The 17,450-nt window shown below is 33.7% G+C and overlaps 4 protein-coding genes across 5 annotated transcripts; 2 read left to right on the forward strand and 2 right to left on the reverse strand.

The window, feature by feature from the left end:
* Window positions 1-478: 478 nt before the first annotated feature.
* LOAG_18401 (cadherin domain-containing protein) lies at window positions 479-4,682 on the forward strand (the record flags this gene model as incomplete). Its single annotated transcript, XM_003139474.2, has 13 exons — window positions 479-556; window positions 765-878; window positions 1,045-1,191; window positions 1,307-1,465; window positions 1,545-1,697; window positions 1,997-2,183; window positions 2,657-2,745; window positions 2,843-2,922; window positions 3,064-3,190; window positions 3,270-3,445; window positions 3,662-3,839; window positions 4,207-4,312; window positions 4,396-4,682. The coding sequence occupies 13 exons, from the start codon at window positions 479-481 to the stop codon at window positions 4,680-4,682; spliced, it is 1,881 nt and encodes a 626-aa protein (XP_003139522.2).
* Window positions 4,683-5,121: 439 nt separating this feature from the next.
* LOAG_18402 (cadherin domain-containing protein) lies at window positions 5,122-9,282 on the forward strand (the record flags this gene model as incomplete). The annotated part of the gene is made up of 12 exons (XM_020451060.1): window positions 5,122-5,166; window positions 5,255-5,434; window positions 5,644-5,775; window positions 5,877-6,046; window positions 6,169-6,284; window positions 6,403-6,665; window positions 6,883-7,047; window positions 7,850-7,990; window positions 8,177-8,340; window positions 8,400-8,539; window positions 8,667-8,866; window positions 9,031-9,282. The coding sequence occupies 12 exons, from the start codon at window positions 5,122-5,124 to the stop codon at window positions 9,280-9,282; spliced, it is 1,968 nt and encodes a 655-aa protein (XP_020305187.1).
* Window positions 9,283-10,774: 1,492 nt separating this feature from the next.
* On the reverse strand, window positions 10,775-11,233 carry LOAG_03938 (hypothetical protein; the record flags this gene model as incomplete). The annotated part of the gene is made up of 2 exons (XM_003139475.1): window positions 10,775-10,920; window positions 11,062-11,233. 2 exons carry the CDS (start codon window positions 11,231-11,233, stop codon window positions 10,775-10,777), a joined length of 318 nt encoding a protein of 105 aa, XP_003139523.1.
* Window positions 11,234-13,547: 2,314 nt separating this feature from the next.
* Window positions 13,548-16,518, reverse strand: LOAG_03939 (the record flags this gene model as incomplete). Of its 2 annotated transcripts, XM_020446458.1 has the most annotated exons (8): window positions 13,548-13,631; window positions 13,811-14,018; window positions 14,153-14,266; window positions 14,383-14,612; window positions 14,995-15,136; window positions 15,249-15,346; window positions 15,676-15,930; window positions 16,419-16,508. In XM_020446458.1, the coding sequence occupies 8 exons, from the start codon at window positions 16,506-16,508 to the stop codon at window positions 13,548-13,550; spliced, it is 1,221 nt and encodes a 406-aa protein (XP_020303204.1). The 2 variants fall into 2 exon arrangements, with proteins under 2 accessions (XP_020303204.1, XP_020305188.1); XM_020446459.1 differs by lacking the exon at window positions 15,676-15,930 and having other exon boundaries at window positions 16,419-16,518.
* Between the last annotated feature and the right edge of the window lie 932 nt (window positions 16,519-17,450).

Here is a 17,450-nt window from a genome sequence, read left to right on the forward strand (position 1 = left end):
TAAAAAGAATTTACACTTACTATACTGTTATACAGGCCTTAATTACAGACCCGTTAAAATCATGTGATATATTTCTTTACTCCTTACTGATCCAATTCAACTTATTAATCAGTTCTTGAATTCAATATTATTTTTTTGCTTATCATTTTTGACGAATTGCAGTGCTCCAAATTAGAAAAAAGGTGGAAATTTCTGATCAAATATTTATCAGTCGTAGTTTTCAAATAATTGTCTTTAATTTTTATCTATTTATTTTTACCAGTCATTAGCGTTTCCACAAATTATTTCAGATTATAACAATATCTATCCCTGAACTTTTCGGTATCTTATATCCTCTGATTCTGTGCTCTTGAAGATTGACGTTTTTCGTATTCTGGAAAACTCGCAAATTTTGCATTGATGAAAAATGGTGTACAGTTTCAATGTCTTACTGTTGTCACAAATTTGTTCACTATTTGTCGGAACAGTTTCACACCTGATGATGACACCGCATGCGCCGCTACAAATGGTTCATAACAATGTCAAAATTCCTTCTCTACATCCGCCGGCATTGAAGGTCAACGTTTTCAAAATCTCCGTTGTTCGCTACTGCCATCAGACTAAAACATTTTTGAAGATTGAAAAGCTTCTATCATTTTATTTCTTCCAGCCACCGTACTACAGTTTAATTTTGAAAATCACCATACGATAGTTGTTTCATTTATGATTCTTCAACTGAAAGAAATACAGACATAAGTGGCATTCTACGGAAAATCCATTTGCAGGCTTCGTCACATGAAGGTTATATAGCCGAGTCAGCAGGAATGGGCACCGCAGTTAGAGTTTCCCCTTCTGCATTTTCAAATTCACTTCAAATTGGTGTTTATGATGATGATCTGGTAGTATTATTTCAGCAACTACATATGTGGAATCTTTTAATTGGAATTTTTACTAGAAATCTAACAAAATTTATTAAATTTTTGTTATAATTGATTTTTTTTCTTCATTTTTTATTTTCAATAGAAGAAAACATTCCACGATATCGTCATATTTTTTTGTTTATAGAAGCCTGGTATGCATCCAGCCACTTATGAATACATATTGACAGGACTAGGCTCATCCATATTTGCTGTTGATCAAAGAGGTTATGTCTACTTAAATGTGCCGCACATTGATGCTGATCCACCAAATCCATCAGCATATCAGCTTCATGTGAACAATTTCTTCAATTTAAGAATCCTTTATTCAAGTAAAGAAACTCAAAACTAATTGAACTTTCGCAATGATTTTTGACAAACTATTAACTCTAGTAACGAAACACTTAAAGATAGAAGCTCGAGAAGTAAATACGACACCAATTCGTAGTAGCGAACCAATATCAGTAATAATACACGTTATGGATATCAACGATAATCCACCACGCTTCAGTTCCTCTGTTTACATGGCCAATATCAGTGCTAGTGGTGCTGATCGACCTGTCATAAAGGTTATTCCAAATTTCTTTTTAAACATTCTGATTTTTGAAAATAAGAACCAATAGGTTAAAATATTTTTGTTTAATTTAGATTCATGCAACGGACAATGATACTGGTAAAAATGGGCAAATAAGCTACCATTTGGTATCAGTAAGTGGTGAAGCGTACAATAATTTTCAATACGACAGTTACGCGCATCAATTAAACGCTGTCGGAAATTTGAAAGCTGGTGAACGATATGAAGTTAGCATAAATAAAATTACAACTTGAACAGCTTATAAGCAACTTTTTCACAATTTTAAGTAAATTTTTAGTCAATGGTTCAACGATGACGAGTCGATAGACGCAATTTTTGCTTGCTAAATGATCATAGAGTTCCGTTTAAATTGGTTTTGGAATCACTTTTAAATTAAAATTTTAATTGCCATTTTAACGATGCAAAATATATGTTCGCGACCATAGGAATGCAAACGAATCACGGTCAATCTTTTGTTTTCTAAAGCCCCACTTGTTGATTCAAGAATAATGTCCATAATTTCCAGGTTGTACTGAAAGCGATTGATGGTGGCGGCCTTTCAAGTCAAACACTAATAATTGTTTATGCTGTGCCTGATAATTTTCAAGAACTAAGAACCCTTGACCAGAAAAAGACATCATTCGGACGAATACAAATGGCTGGTTTACCCAACTTTTTAGTTGCCAAATCGCCAATTACATCTACTGCATCTGGTAATTGCTAGACATAATTATTCCTCCAATATATATTTTCAACATTGATTGTCACCAAACTTCTAAAAGCCTTATCTTATCATAACGTAGAATTAGGCAAAATCAATATAGCTGTTGGATGTGGCTGGTAAGTCGTGGACGAACCGAACCCCTTATAGAGGATTACTTTCGGACAGAGTAACTTTCCGGTAGCAAAAAAAGTGCCGTCAAACATTTGGTTACTGATTGATTTGTAACATTTGATTGTCACTGTCATTGTGGAGCAGTAGGGATCGGTGAATTGTATTTAAAACAAAACGGGGCAACTTGCAAAACTCACACAGAGATGAATCGATGTTTAAAACAAATTATCTACGACAAACGGATTGATATGCTTACGTTTAGAATGTTCGGTTGTTTCAATAACATCAAGAATTTGCTCTGAAGTTCTGAGAGATGGTCCAAATTTAATCATTTTACACAGGTTTTTCTAGAAAGTATCGACTCACCTGAAATAATCCGGACTTACGTTACTGAAATAAGTGAAGCAACTCCACTGAACTCCATTATTATTACACTTGGGGTAAGTTCCGACGAAAAATTATTCTAGAAAATTTTCTCTGCTGCGAAATATTTTGCTTCTAAAGCATTCGAAATAATATATTTGAATGTTGTTGCAGAATGATTCAACAAAGGGACGAATGTATTATATGATCAGCGGTGGAAACGAGGATAACAAATTTGCCATCATCAGTGAAATGTAGTTTTATATAATCGTGAACAGAAAGTGAAACTAAAGAATGAAATACCTTATGAAACTTCATTTAATATCATCTCTATAAATCTCACCGACAATATCTTTTCTATAAAAAAAATGGGATTTGAACTTATTTTATTCCAGTGGAACTTTAATTACGATGAATTCATTTGATAGAGAAGAAACGTCAGTTTACAATTTGCAAGTCGAAACACGTTCTTCAAATTCAGATGAACATTTGTATTGGACCATTGTTCAGGTTGCTATAGCGGTATGTTCATTAGAAATTTGTGTACGTGGGGTGAAAATCTTGATTTTTTTGAAAATTTTTAATTGAACAAAAATTTAAGGACATCAATGATAATGCGCCAATATTCACTGACCCGCAACCAGTGCGACTGCGTATTAAAATCAGTGATGAACTCAATCTTACACCAAATATGTATGTAGGACAAGTGAACGTAGAAGATCCGGATGATGGCAACAACGGACGTGTAAGACTCAGAATTGTGCCGCCTATGGATAAGTACATGCTTAGATAATATTATTTATGATTAGACAACTGTCAAACCTTCTAAGTTTTGAAGAATTTAAAATATTCTTGGCAGTACTCAAGTTAAATTCTATCATGTTTCCCATTATGATATTTTTGACAAGATTGTTGGCCAATCCTTGTTTGTATTGCCAGATTAAAACATGGTGAGCATTTAATCAAGTGATCGAAGCCAGTATTATATTTCAGATTGTTTTCAATAAATGACAGTGGTGCTGTAATGGTAAATGGTGTTTTGCTAAGCGGACATTTTGGTGAACATCGAATGACTGTTATTGCCGCTGATCACGGTGATCCACCTCTTGAAACTCGAGTCAATCTAATTATCAATATTGAAGATACTCTACAGAGTGTATCATTGAATTCTGTTAGTTTTATTATTTGTTATTAAACATCCAGCTTGGAAATCATGCACCATTAAGGAGCAGGCCAGCAGTTATAATAATTCTGACTGATCTTAGTAAACGTTCTAATAAATCATGACAGGATTTTTTGATTTTATTCTTTGATTTCAGCTAACAAATTACGATCTTGAATATCCTCAATGATAACTAGCACATTTTCACAATTATCTTGTATACTTTCTCATTCTGCTAACTGAAATGTAAAAAATCCTTTTAGTTTACTTATATAAAAAAAAAGAACGAAAAACGATGTGCAAATAGAAATGTTAGACTACACAAAGTTATTCAAATTTTTGAACTGTGTTAAAGATGTAATAAGAAGCTTTCCAGAATCAGTTGTCAACAAAATCGAATAGTTTGGTGCGTATGAATTTGACGCCGAATAGTACCAGTTCTCTGCAAAATGTACAATTCACATTCGATTCTGCCATATCAGGTACCATAAAAATTTATAAAACTAGGGGAGAATATAATTTGAATAGTTTAGAAAGAGCAACTCGGAATACAAGTTATTTTCAGAGCAGAACTCACATAAATCTGATCAAGGAGAAACAGAAGTTACGAGAATTACTGATTTAGTAACAAACACAGCACCAGAAATCGTTGCTACAACAATTGTGCAAACAGCAATAGAAAATGCGACGCTGCGATTTGCCCCTGTGTTCGATTCGCCTGAGATTAAGGTTACTGTGGAAGAAAATCAAGGAAACATTGAACTCATCAAGCTTCACGCCTATTATGTGGACAATAAACCTGGAAGCATCACATATGTCATGCTTGCAGGCGATTCATCTCTTTTCAAATAAGTGTTTGGTCTTTCGTGATCCTTCTTATAAAAAACACAATGATAATTCTTAATTTCATTGTGTATGATCAGCTTTAAAGACGGAAATTCAAGGATGGAAAATTACCTAAACTTTTGCCAACTCTATAAATTTCACAATGGTGTCTATAGTGTGAATTTTAAATCAAAAACTCAAGCAACAATTTCAATCTTAACTGAGATATTTTGAAGTATTATTCAATTTATTTTAAAGTCTGGATAAGTCAATATCTCCGTTCAGCGAAGAATCAATTACTGCCGGATTATTTACAAACAACTTTAAGTAGTAGTCAAACTAGATTATATGAACTGTAACTGAAAGAAAAATTTCATGGAAATTCCCAAAAAATTTGAGTGATTGGCAGGTTCATTGCAGTGTAAACAGTTTCACCGGATCGCTCCTTTTGCTGCGTCCGTTAGATATGGAAGAGAAAACGTCATATGAAATTCGAGTTGGTACTGCAGAGGTTTGCTTCTTCTTTCCGTAAACAGAACTGCAGTATTTTATTCAAGTTTGATTAATATTTTGTCTAGTTCTGGGAGAGCAAAATTTAGGCGGCCGTTTTGTTCACAAAACCGAACTTTCCATACACGGCCTTGGTTACCGTGGATGTTGTAGATGTCAATGATTGGATACCAAATTTTGAATTTGATAGCTATCAATTTAAAGTGAATGCAGATGCGAAACTCGGTACAGCTATTGGCCAAATTGTGGCATACGATCAAGACAGAACCGCAAGTTTTCTAGAAGAATTATTTCTATTACGATTTGCTGAGTCGTGATAAGTTTAACTAATGGATCGACAAAAAAAAAAAAAAAAAATCTGAGGGTACTTTGTTTCACATGACTGCTTTAGTTTTCAGTAGACGGTCGTAAACGCTTCTATATTCCGAATGAAGTAAAACAGATAGCATCGAATCTCCATAAAACTATAATGTTTAAGGTGCCAAATAACGAAATTCGTTATCGGATCAAAGAAAGCAGCACCAATGATTCATATGTTAGTGTAGATCGTAAAAGCGGTTTACTGACTGTCAAGAAAGATCTTCGTCTATTTACAGATAAAAAGATTTTGGTAACTTATCATACTTATTTTGCAAAATTGTAATCCATAATTGAATACCTTATCCCCGCGACTGTTAGAATCGACATGATTTTCAGAACCTACCATTTCAGTTAAATATAGAAGCAGCAGATAATGGAACACCAAAACAGTCTAGCGAAACGATTGTTTTAATTGATGTTGAACCTGAAGAAACTGCCATTGCCATTTTGACAAGAACGCCATCAACGTTTGATGCAATCTCTTCTAGCAATAAGCTGCAGTTCTCAAAACGGAATTACTCGTGAGTTCACTGTGGATATATGATTACATATTTGAATAAGAAAATTGCCAATGTATCTGAAAGAAATCCTATTCACTCCTTTCAGATTTGAAGATCAATTTAGTTTTTGAAATCCATTTCAGCATTTCTGTATCGGAATCAGTCCGTTCTCCATATTTATTGCTTGTATTACCAGTGGTTAACAAGCTAGCAAACAGGCATTCCATAATTTGTTCAATTACTTCTGGTAATTACGGAGGTAATTATCTTTATTTTGGAGGTGAAATTATCTTTATTTTGGAGGAAATCAAGACCTAGTTGTACATGAATTTTCATATGCTTCACAGCATTTAGACTACAAACTCACCAAGTTTTAGGAGCCTTCAGCATTTCAACTGGTCCTGAAAGTAATTGCAAACTTCGAACTCAAACGCTATTGGACCGAGAAACAGTGGATTATTATCAATTAAACGTAAGCGTAAAAATGGAACAGCAAGTGGACCATGCAATAGTGCACATAACCGTTCTCGATACAAACGATAATGCTCCGAAATTCATCTATAATAACGATGAATACGGTGGATATTTTGCAGCTTTGTCCACTGATGCCTTATCATTTACCCTCGTCACCACCACTCAGGTGATCTTTCTAGTATGACAGAAAACATCGAAGTTTTTACATCAAAATCCAGAAAGGACAACAAAATTCCAAAAAAAAAAGTTATGATGGTCAAAGTTCTAGCTGAACTCTCAACTAGTTTTCATCGGTTTTGTAGTTAGTAATGAGTGGTAAATTGAGATGATTGCTACTTAACAGTTCCAAATAGCCTAAATTTTCACTTAAATTTTTGATTTAGGTAGAGGATGCCGATTTAGAAAACAATAGTGTTGTTACATATTCATTGAATTCGTTTTCAATGGACTCGAAATATTTCATGGTTGACTCGACCGGAAATATCCAGACAAAAATAAGTGCAACAAAAATGATGGAAGAGAGTCAGAAAAATTATTTTAATTTCCAAGTTAGTTGTTTTTATTTGTTTCTGTTTTAGTTGTTCAATGTGTAATCAGGCGTTTTGACATCAGAAAAACTGGCTCCGTTCTGTTGATCAGTGATGCTTGAAGTCATTGCAATTTTGATGCATTTCACCAGGATTCAGTAAATGTTGTGATAGCAGATGGCCAGACAGAGACTATGGCATTTTTTTCACGCAAGTTCAAGGGAAAGGCTTTGGAGCTTTTTCTTCCGGTCACTTGTTCAGGTCATCGTAGGTTGTGCGAGTTGACTCTTCATCGTACGCCAAAATATACAGAATAAAGGCAGCTATTGCATAAAGTAAGAAGTGGTTAAAACGGGGATTTTTTTTTTCGATCAGTCAGCTCATGAGATACCAATGAGATACCTTGCTGAACTTTTTTACTTTCCTAATTTTCTTCACATTCTGATTTACTGTAAAAATAACTTTGAGTTCTTTGGGAACTTCTCTTATAGTTTTAAGAGATCAGCTTCAATATTTGTTCTCAACTGGTCATTGTCAATCCAAGATGACCGCTCACTACGCTGTTCATTTTCAAGCCTCGACTACACTATGCGTCTATCGGCAGCTCCTAGGCCATAAGCTTTGTTGATTTTGCCAAATGTCTCCAGTGTCTTATGCTGACCCAAATAAATCATCCCTCTTACATCTTTTCCTTATTCTAAAATAATTATGAGTAAAATAGCAAATAACAAGTCATAGTCAAAAAAAGAAAAAAAAAACAGCAGTACATTTTGGTAAATTTATTTCTCTAAATGACTAACTGGAACAGTGAAAATGCTTTGAGATGATCGCTTGTGACTCTCCTCCTGTTGAAAAGAAGTTGTGTTCCAAAGCGGAGGTATTCGTAAATATAATTAGTGACTCAAACCGATTCATTCTGTCAGTTCTCAATACGGAAGCACGACATCTTAAGACTGCTGAAAAGGTAAAATCTATTCCAATTTGTATGCGATATTATAAAGTGAAAATTTCCTACTTTTTCCTTTCATAATCACTTTGCTGCAATGTCGATGATTGCTATTCTTAGATATCGTTAGCATATTAACTAAATTCCTTCAAAATGCATAACTAATAGAATAAAAGACATGAGCATATTCGGAATTATTTGTAGGAAATTGCAAAAGTATTACGAGAATTCACTGATCCGTGTAAACTGCTTCTTTTGGAAAGTGTCAAAGAAAACCAAAATGATATAAAGAGGCAGAAGCACGTTGATATGAGTTGGTATGCTGTGAATCCAACAACAAAAAGGAGCTGCAAAGTTGACGAATACAGGTGAAGCCATAAACCTAATAACTCGTTGAAAAATAAACAAGTCTATTATGTTTTTTCAGCAAACTTTTCGATAACTCAACAATAAGAACAGTTATTACGAAGTTGAAACTGCAAATTGTTATTGGTGAAATTCGTGTTAACTTAAAAAACGTACTTAGCGAAAATGCGTTGTTAACAAATTTCAAAACTACATCCGTTGGTTGGTGTTTTATCTTAATTTTTTTAATATGTTTCATTTTGTAATGGCTGCTAGTCCAATAGTAATGTTGTTTATTCCTCGCTTATGAGAAATTGGATATTGGGAATTCTAATCAGAATGCTTGCAGTAATGATTGTACTAGCGGTGATGATAGCAGGTGGAGCACTGATTGGGATATGTGCCATAAGTATGTGCTACATGCGGCATTGGATGGGGCGACATTCAAAGCATGAATATCCAAATATTAATCAAATTCCAAAATTTGGTGCTATATTTTTACCTAATCCACCGGCTGGAAACTCTCATGACATGCTTTATGAAACTCAGGTATTCCATTTCAAGTTCTAATGAGGGAAGTTCTTCATAAATCGGATTAGAACAAGGTATAACGTTGTCCGAAGGAAACTGAACTTCTCGTAAAATGGATAAGAAAAGTCCCCCATGTGAAAATAATACGTTTTTGTACAACATTAAACAAATTTTATTGTGAGATGCTCGAAGTGCCAATGGGAAGAGAAGAGAATAGTATAGTCAAACCAGTGGGAAATGAAAGCAGAAGATCCGCTCCTGCACACGGTACAGTATTCTCCAGCAGCTACGATTTGGATCTGGAACGGAGCTATCAGAGTTATGCTAAGAACACATTGACTGATAAAAGAAAATTTCCCGCTGAAGAAAGCATGGTTGCAATGAATGAACGAAATGAGCTAGATCCGCAAAAGAATGAGTACGTTGGATTTTAATTAATCACTAATTCAAATTTAAAATTCGTTTAATTAAATACTTTTAACACTAGGGACCTAAATTTTTCGACTTCCTACAACTTTTCCAAAAGTTATTAAGATTCCGAAACAAATTGATTGCTAAGCCACTTTAAAAAATCATTCACAAAGATTTATCAAAAAATTTTATTCAGAAAGATGCGGGGAATAGTGATACCTGCTCCAGATTACCCTATGGATCAAAAGAAAAGTGTTTTTTAATATGCATATCTATTGTTTTCTCATTTCTTACATTCGGCTAAATTCCTGAATCATTTTGAGATTCATTTATTGATTCAGGGAATCAATTACTCCAGCTCATTGTTCTTACAACCACGCGTCCGTAATTTTTTAGTGTATAGCAAACAAATTGTTAACGAAGTTATCCCATTAAGTAAAGATTTTTATTTTTCAACTACTAAAATCCGAAATCATTCACTTCAGTTCAATATAAAGACTCCCGCTCCGATAATGTTATTACTGTCGCATACTTCATTCTCTTTCTTGATAATGTTATAACTTTTTGAAATTTCTCGCTTTACCTTCGTTGTTCATTTAATTGCTATTTTTCGTTATTATTCTAATCTTTGAAACATCGAAGTAAATTTTCAAATGAATTTCCATATTGAGCAAATACGCACAGTTTTTGATATCATGACACTATATATTGCTAAATATTTGATTATAAGGTAGTCTTTTGAAAAGTAACTTTTGACAGAAAAGATTGCTCAATTTTTTTCTACTTCACCAGTAGCAACTTTCAAAAATTTTCAAAAGTCTGGTGAAATGAATTGGAAGTACCATAGTAAAGTGCTCTGGTCAAAACAAAAATTTACCGATGTTGATGACCGCCTCCGATGAGGAATGAGACAATATGAAGTGCTAAAACTCATTTCATGTTTTAATAAGTCATGCCATATGTTCCAGGGCATTGCATTCATAACAAAACTCTTAGTTACGGTATTATTTTTAAAACAATAAGATCTACTTAAACATACGTATATGCGACAAAAAGAACGTAATGGACGTCAATTTATTAAATACTTTCGAACTGTAACACAGATGTTATTCTTCCTAATTTCCATCTCCAGTGAGTATTTCATGTTTCCGTTTGTTTCAGACTAATTTACGAAGTTGCTCATGTGGAATTAAAAGGTGCTTGTTCTAAAATGAAGGTTTTTGAAATGTTAGACGTGTACTGCAGGAGTTTCAGATGCACAAAATTCGTAGTATTTAATAACTGCAAAAACAAACCAATCCAAAATTCCGGGAAAGGCGTTGGGAAATCTTTGGTAAGAAGCCGATAAGATTTAAGAAGTCATCAATTAAAGACTGAAACTAAAGTATGCATTGCAGAGAAGTATGAAACGCAGTGCTTTGTACGAAACAGCTTACCTTTATATTTTTTAAACGTTAAACATGATATAAAGCTATGGTAAGATGCAGAAAAAGGAAGGTATGGCCAGAATCGGTGTTATGCATCTTCTGTTGCATCTTCCCTCTTGTTTTTTCGAACCTCGTTCCGCTTCGCTCGGGACTTTGTACATATGCAACACATTATTAATGTCGTTCCGATAAATACCATCACAATCCAATACAGCACAACACCCGCCGACAAGACTGTAACAGCACATAATCTCTTTCAATTTTCAATCCGTAAAATTTTTGTATCATCTATGTTATTAACTTTCGAAGTAAAATTTTCATTGCACTTGGTTCAGTTCAATGTGTATCAGGCAAAAAGTAGTAGCAGCAACAAACCCATGAATTCAGTACGCTTGTATATGGGTGCCATTGCTGAACTGGTCATAAGCAGTGGTGATACTCGTTCTTGAAACATGAAATTTTTGACAACGAAGCCTTCATTTTCTGGTTTCTTCTCTTCATTTTCAAATACTCCTCGTTTGCGCACATCTTTCAATCTATACCACATTTCCGATCACTATCCATTAATAAATCAGGTAACTTATTTTTTGAATAACAGCGCTAGTTTCGATCTGGCGGAAAGTAATTAATTTACGCTACTTCGATTCTAAACAAACTTTCAAAAAGGATTTGAGGTCCAAAGAAGCATAAGTTCGAGTGAGAATCATCAGGAAGCTCTTAGAAACTTGTCGATCTCGAATATTAATTGTATCAACTGACTTTAACTTCAAGTATTATGATTACTTTTCAGACAAAATTATTCACGGTTATTTATTCATTCTAACGCTTGAAAACTGTCATTACTACGTAAATGTGGGTAATTCATGACTATAGTTTAGGTTATTTTTGTTCAAACAAAAAAGGGAAGACCAAAATATCAGAAGGTCAGGGAGAAATTCGGTTTTCCTTTGAACTGCATGAACACTTACTTTGCTTGTTCATAGTGAATACTATTTCTGGAATCGTCCCTTCCCACATGTCTTGCTGGCTGTGCTAAATATGAAAACGAATATATGGCAGCATGTCCGTTAAAGGAATGCTTAATATCTGAACCTCTGTGTCCACTTCATCAACAAGCTTTTAGAGTGTTTCCATTACACATCAAAGTTATATTTCAAGAATTTCAGTGAAGCGTTCAAAATTTTCTGACGTATCCGTTCTCTTTTGAATCAAAGGAAAATCAACCTGATGGAAAGGAGGCTAAAAACGTAAGAACAGGAAACAGTAACAAGTAAAGCAACCACATCCTTGTAAAGCAAATGAATAAAGTGCTGTTATTGAGAATTCCGGGTTTTTATAGTAAGTAATATATAATTTCATAAAGTTTAGGAAAGCCTAGCGGCTGCTCCATACTATTAATTCCCTCATAAGTTTGTTTAGAAATCTAACAAACTTGCTCACCAAATATTCTTCGGAAATCCCTTCTGTTCAGAAAAATTTATGATTATTCTTTATACGTAAACATAATCATCTTATATACCCTAACGGTAATTTGGGTTCATCAACATAGAATATTAAAAAAATTACCTTCAAAGACATAAGGTAACAGGTGAAGACATGGATAGATAATGATGATGGTGAAAATTCAATTGTAATATGTCAACAAGAATTTTTGGTGTTTAACCGGACAGTTATTTCAAGAATTATCTAGGTTTCTTTCACATCTGCTACAATACGGAAGTCGACAGATCTTTAAATAGAAGATGCCTGAAGGATGTAACTAAGAAAGTAAAAAATAACTACCATAAATTTGGAAATAAATGTTTATTTACAAGTGTTTCGACGAATGATTTCATTCCAGACGTGAGACTAAAAGAAATAAGAAGCAAATAAAAAACTAAAATCTTAATATTAAACAAGGGTTATCCAAGAAATCAAAAATTCAAAAAAAAAAAGATAAAAGATAAAAAGATAAAGATAAAAAAGTGAACCGATCAGAAAAATCAATAAGAAACAAATCAGCAGGAAAGAAATAATAAAAATAGACGGCTGCCTTTTAACGGGTCATTTTACATTTCACTTTAATTCTAGTCACTCCATATAAACATAGTAATTGCTATTGGCTCTTGTCTTAGCGCAGTTCTTTTTGGAAATGCTTGTTTGTCCCAAAATGTTTGTTACCTTAGTATTTTGGTGAATATTTTATAGAAAGCATTTCCAGACTTCAGAAAATAAATTTAGTACCATATTTGGTGATGTGTGTGGATTTACTCTTCCTCAAGTTTTCACTTGGCTTCACTTGTTAAAAAGAATAAAAATTAATGACTCGTCAAACAACGATTATGAAGGCAGCAAACAACGATATTGGAGATTGAGTTCAAATTCCTTTCCTCTCAAAAGATAATTTCAAGCATTATTTTGCGGAAACATGTAGCAATTGGAAAAAGGGAACTATGAGGAAAAAGCTAAATAGATTGTTATTACAATAAGTAAAAATGCGATTATAGAGATAAGTGGACCAAAAATTCTGACGAGAAATAATGCATGCGCTTAGCAATTTGAATGTTATGCCTGCATTACTTTTGTAATGTTACGAGTAGCAACTTTAGCGGTTCGTGAGTATTTACACGACAAACATAAACGATTCGCAACAAGCCTTGCAAACCGGCGGCACTATTAAGCAATTTTTAATAGAACAGATAGTGGACAGTAACTGGACATAAAGTAGCTGGATAGGACACGAGCACAGAATAAATGGCAAAGCCAAGTTTGGAGAATAAAAATGGGACATGAAATTAACGCAAGAGCATGGAGGCTTTTAAACGGTAAAGGAGCACAAGTTTGTACAGCGCTCTTCTTATTTCAAACTAGAGGAAAGTGAATCAACGATAGGAGATTTGATTCAGGGATTGTCCATGGCGTCCCAAGCTTTCATATTGTTTTATACATGAAACTTTCGCCAACACCTGCCAAACTACACTACTGCCACTGCTAAAAATTAACTTTTCTACATTTAGCCTTTAAATATCAAAGTTACTCACTCAATATTATTAGATAGTTTAAAGCTGGAGAAAAAAGAAATCATTGATAAAAGATTTCTGACAGTATCCCTATTTGTAAGGTTAATTTAAATTGATATTTATACCTCTTGATGCTTGAATAACTGATGTTCGTTGAAGGAAAACGTATAAGTGTTTTGTTGGTTTATCGGGACGGATGAATATGTTGTACATGGACGAATAACTGGTCGAAGAACAGAAATAAAGGCCGCTCGAAAATTATCATTTATCAGTGCATACAAGACGGGATTTATGCATGCAGATGTCATTCCAACTAAATGACAAAACAGATACCTGAAAATGAAATTGAGACGCTGTGAGAGTATACGACGATTGTTGAACTGTGTGATGGACCTGTTCTTCTTGATTTCACAGAAGGCAAGGTGAGGAACAGTACTTTAGAATAGTTTTTGGCGAACAAAATATACCTGTATTGAGAGAATTCGATTACTTCCAGGACATTGAGGACATTGTAAGCATTCATTGGGAACCATGCTATTGCATAAACCAATACTAACAGTAGCAACAACAATAAGGCTTTTCTGAAAATCTCCATTTCAAAAGCATTTTAACATTTCAATAACAGATATCACAGCTGAAACGAATAAATTAACTCTACGGAATGGATTTAAAGCGATTATCTGAAACAGAATGTAACCTATTTCTTTGAATCATAAGTTGTCGACGCTGCTGATCTATCGTTGTGCTCGCTTTGACACGTTTGCGAATAGCAGAACCAATTTGTGAGTAGCTGAATACTAAAGCTGTGAGTGGAAGTAAGTATTGTATAGCCAGTACTGAAAGTGTATACGTGCGCCTTGAAAAAGGCAACCGATGCCAAGCCTTTTCGATACACGTCTGCGGTCGCTTACGCCGACAAATATGAAGCTAAAAATCATCATCAATTCCATTTAAGTTAGTATTTCAAAGTCGCATTTTACTCTGCTGGAGGAAAAGAGCTGGAACACAGTGCTCTAATCTGCTTAAGCAATTTTATTATCTGCAGAAGAAATTGATGTAAAGAAAGAAGATGGGTTGAAAATTTCTACTGTTTCCTTTTTTTGAACTTGTTTTATTTTCTACTATCAATTTCCCGGAAAATATCACAATTTCTGTTAAAAAACTGAAAAGCAATTTACAATAGCCCTAGTATGTTAAATTAAATCAATAAAATCTTATGCTCATCAATAAAAACTACCAATATTTGCAAAATCTAGTCATTGCAGGTAATTTCTATAAGCAAATATTTTAACCTCTTCCTGCAACATACCATAACATCAGTGTAAGGTTGATTCCACGGTTCAAGCATGACATTTTCAGCAGTAACTGCAAAAAAATACGGCGTTGAAATCAAAATCGATGTCAACCAAACAATAAAGTAACACATAATTGGTGCTGTTGCAGCAAGCTTCCTGTAAATATGCAAGTTAATTTTAAAACTGCTCAACAATTTCATTTTATAACTTTGAAAAGCCTTATTCCAACGCTTGAATACGTGTTATGTCAATGAGAATCGATACTTGCCATTTGACTGGACACAAAGTCAATAAGAATCGATCCATAGCAATTAGCACAAGTGTCATGCACGATACAAACATGTTTATAGCTTGCACCGAAGCTAACTAAAATAATAAAAGAATTAATTTATGAATATATACAGGAGTTAAATAGGTGTAATGAACTGAAATTATTGGCTAGCGAGTAGAATAATCCATTAGAGACAAATAAAAATTCGCTGTCTTTGTTTTTCATAATGCTGTTTAGTAAACATGTGATATAATCCGGCTATGATCATTACTCAAAACCACCTTCATTTTCTTTAACAAGCAAAAAGGGTTTTATAACAAACAAAAGTGCTTTATTGACTTTTTTATTCCCCACTTCTATGGATCCTCAGTAATATTTGATCTTTTCATTCTCCTTATCTTTCAGTAATCTGCCAAAAAACAACCGTTTGACAAGCGAAACTGCCAAATGGCCAAAACAGATTTTTCGTAAGATAAACTGTGACAGGTGCGGTGACAACACATAGTAGAAGATCTGACACAGCCAAATTTGCAATAAAGTAGTTGCGTAAATTACGTATATGTGAAGTTCGTAAGAATGCAATTAGAACAAATAAGTTGGCCAATGTTCCAAAAACACACACCAGGCCATATAACAATAAAACATAGCTCTCACCTCGATGCTGCCATAAAAAACTATTCTAAAATTTGCATGGAATTTATCAAGAATGAATGAGTAACAACTGACTTTTACGGGAATGAATAAATCTAATATATCTGCTACTTAAATTCCCACGTTATGAATAAGTTTGAAGTATACTTTTGAAATCCGAAATTTTTAAAACCTATAGGATAGAAGAAGAGAGGAAATTAGTAGTTCTCTTGATATGTTTTACGAACTTCATTACAGTGGTTACGTTCTTAATTTCAAGTGTCAGTTTAGAAGAAAAAACTGAAACTTTTAAGCGAGCAAGATTTGTTCAATGTATATTTATTTAATTTTTTCAGTGAGTAATGTGATAAATTTGAATATAACGATGTAAAAAGCTGTAATCATAAAGAAAAACTCATTGAAGTCTCAGCTATCTTAACATTAATTATATTCTCCTTTCCATTTTCTGTTCCAAACATTCTGAAGTTCTTGCAAATAAATTTTGGATTAAAATTCAAAGAATGAAAAGAAGTTTACTTGAATGTTGTAAATTTCATCAAATTCATCGCAATTAATATCCGACCAATTGCTTCGTGAACCGCTTTCTGCGAATATCAATGCTGGCATCATTCTTCCTTTCAATATGCAATATATTTTCATCATTGAATTACTGAATAGTGTGACAGAAAGAAGTATCTGCACTGAAGGAACATGCGCACTTTGATGCAAAAATAGCATGATGATTGAAAAAGGATTTAAAATTGATGAGGTACAGTGATTACAACCTATTAATGTATGTCTTCCCATCCACAGAATAACAATTTAGGAAAGATCAAATCACGAGCAAAGTGCATTGCTAAAAACAAGGAAATAGGCATATTTGTATGACCATATTTTATTTGCAGGCCCTAAAACCAAATCATTTCCAAAATAATTCTGACAAAATATTTGCTGCTTTTATCAAAACACAGTGCGTCAGCATGAACTAAGTTTATGTTTAATAAGTTCAAACAAGAGAAAAAAGAAACAAAATCAACAGAATTCAGAAGGGCTGAGACCATGCATTCGTTGAAAATTAAAAAAAAAAAAAAGAAAACATCAGATCAATATAATTATGTTGGATTCACTAATTAATTGGCAATAATATCTTTATTCGTCTCACAACTGCCGCTTTTTAACTTTTCCCTCACCTGAATTAAGTAGCAGATTAACACTATGTGGCTCTATGAGAATATAGCTATTCTCCTGATTTGCTATTTACTTTTAATTCTCGATAACTTTCAAAACTGATTTTAAGATGAGAGGCTTCGAATACTCGTTAATCAACTGACAGCAGTGGCTGACGATTTAAAACTAACTTACGTTTGAAACTACAAATCATTTAGAAACTTCTCTGAAAATCTTTTCATGAAAAGTATTTGAAGTTTTGGAAACCGAGCATCTCATGAGTCTTCTAATGATCTCCTTGGAACTGAAATAGTGGTTTTAAATTAGCGGATTCAGTCAAGAGCTTTTTTGAATACAAATTTTTTTATCAGTCATGAAATCGTAAAGCAAATGATAGAGCAT

Source organism: Loa loa (assembly GCF_000183805.2).
Source record: "Loa loa unplaced genomic scaffold supercont3.293, whole genome shotgun sequence".
Lineage (NCBI taxonomy): Eukaryota > Metazoa > Nematoda > Chromadorea > Rhabditida > Onchocercidae > Loa > Loa loa.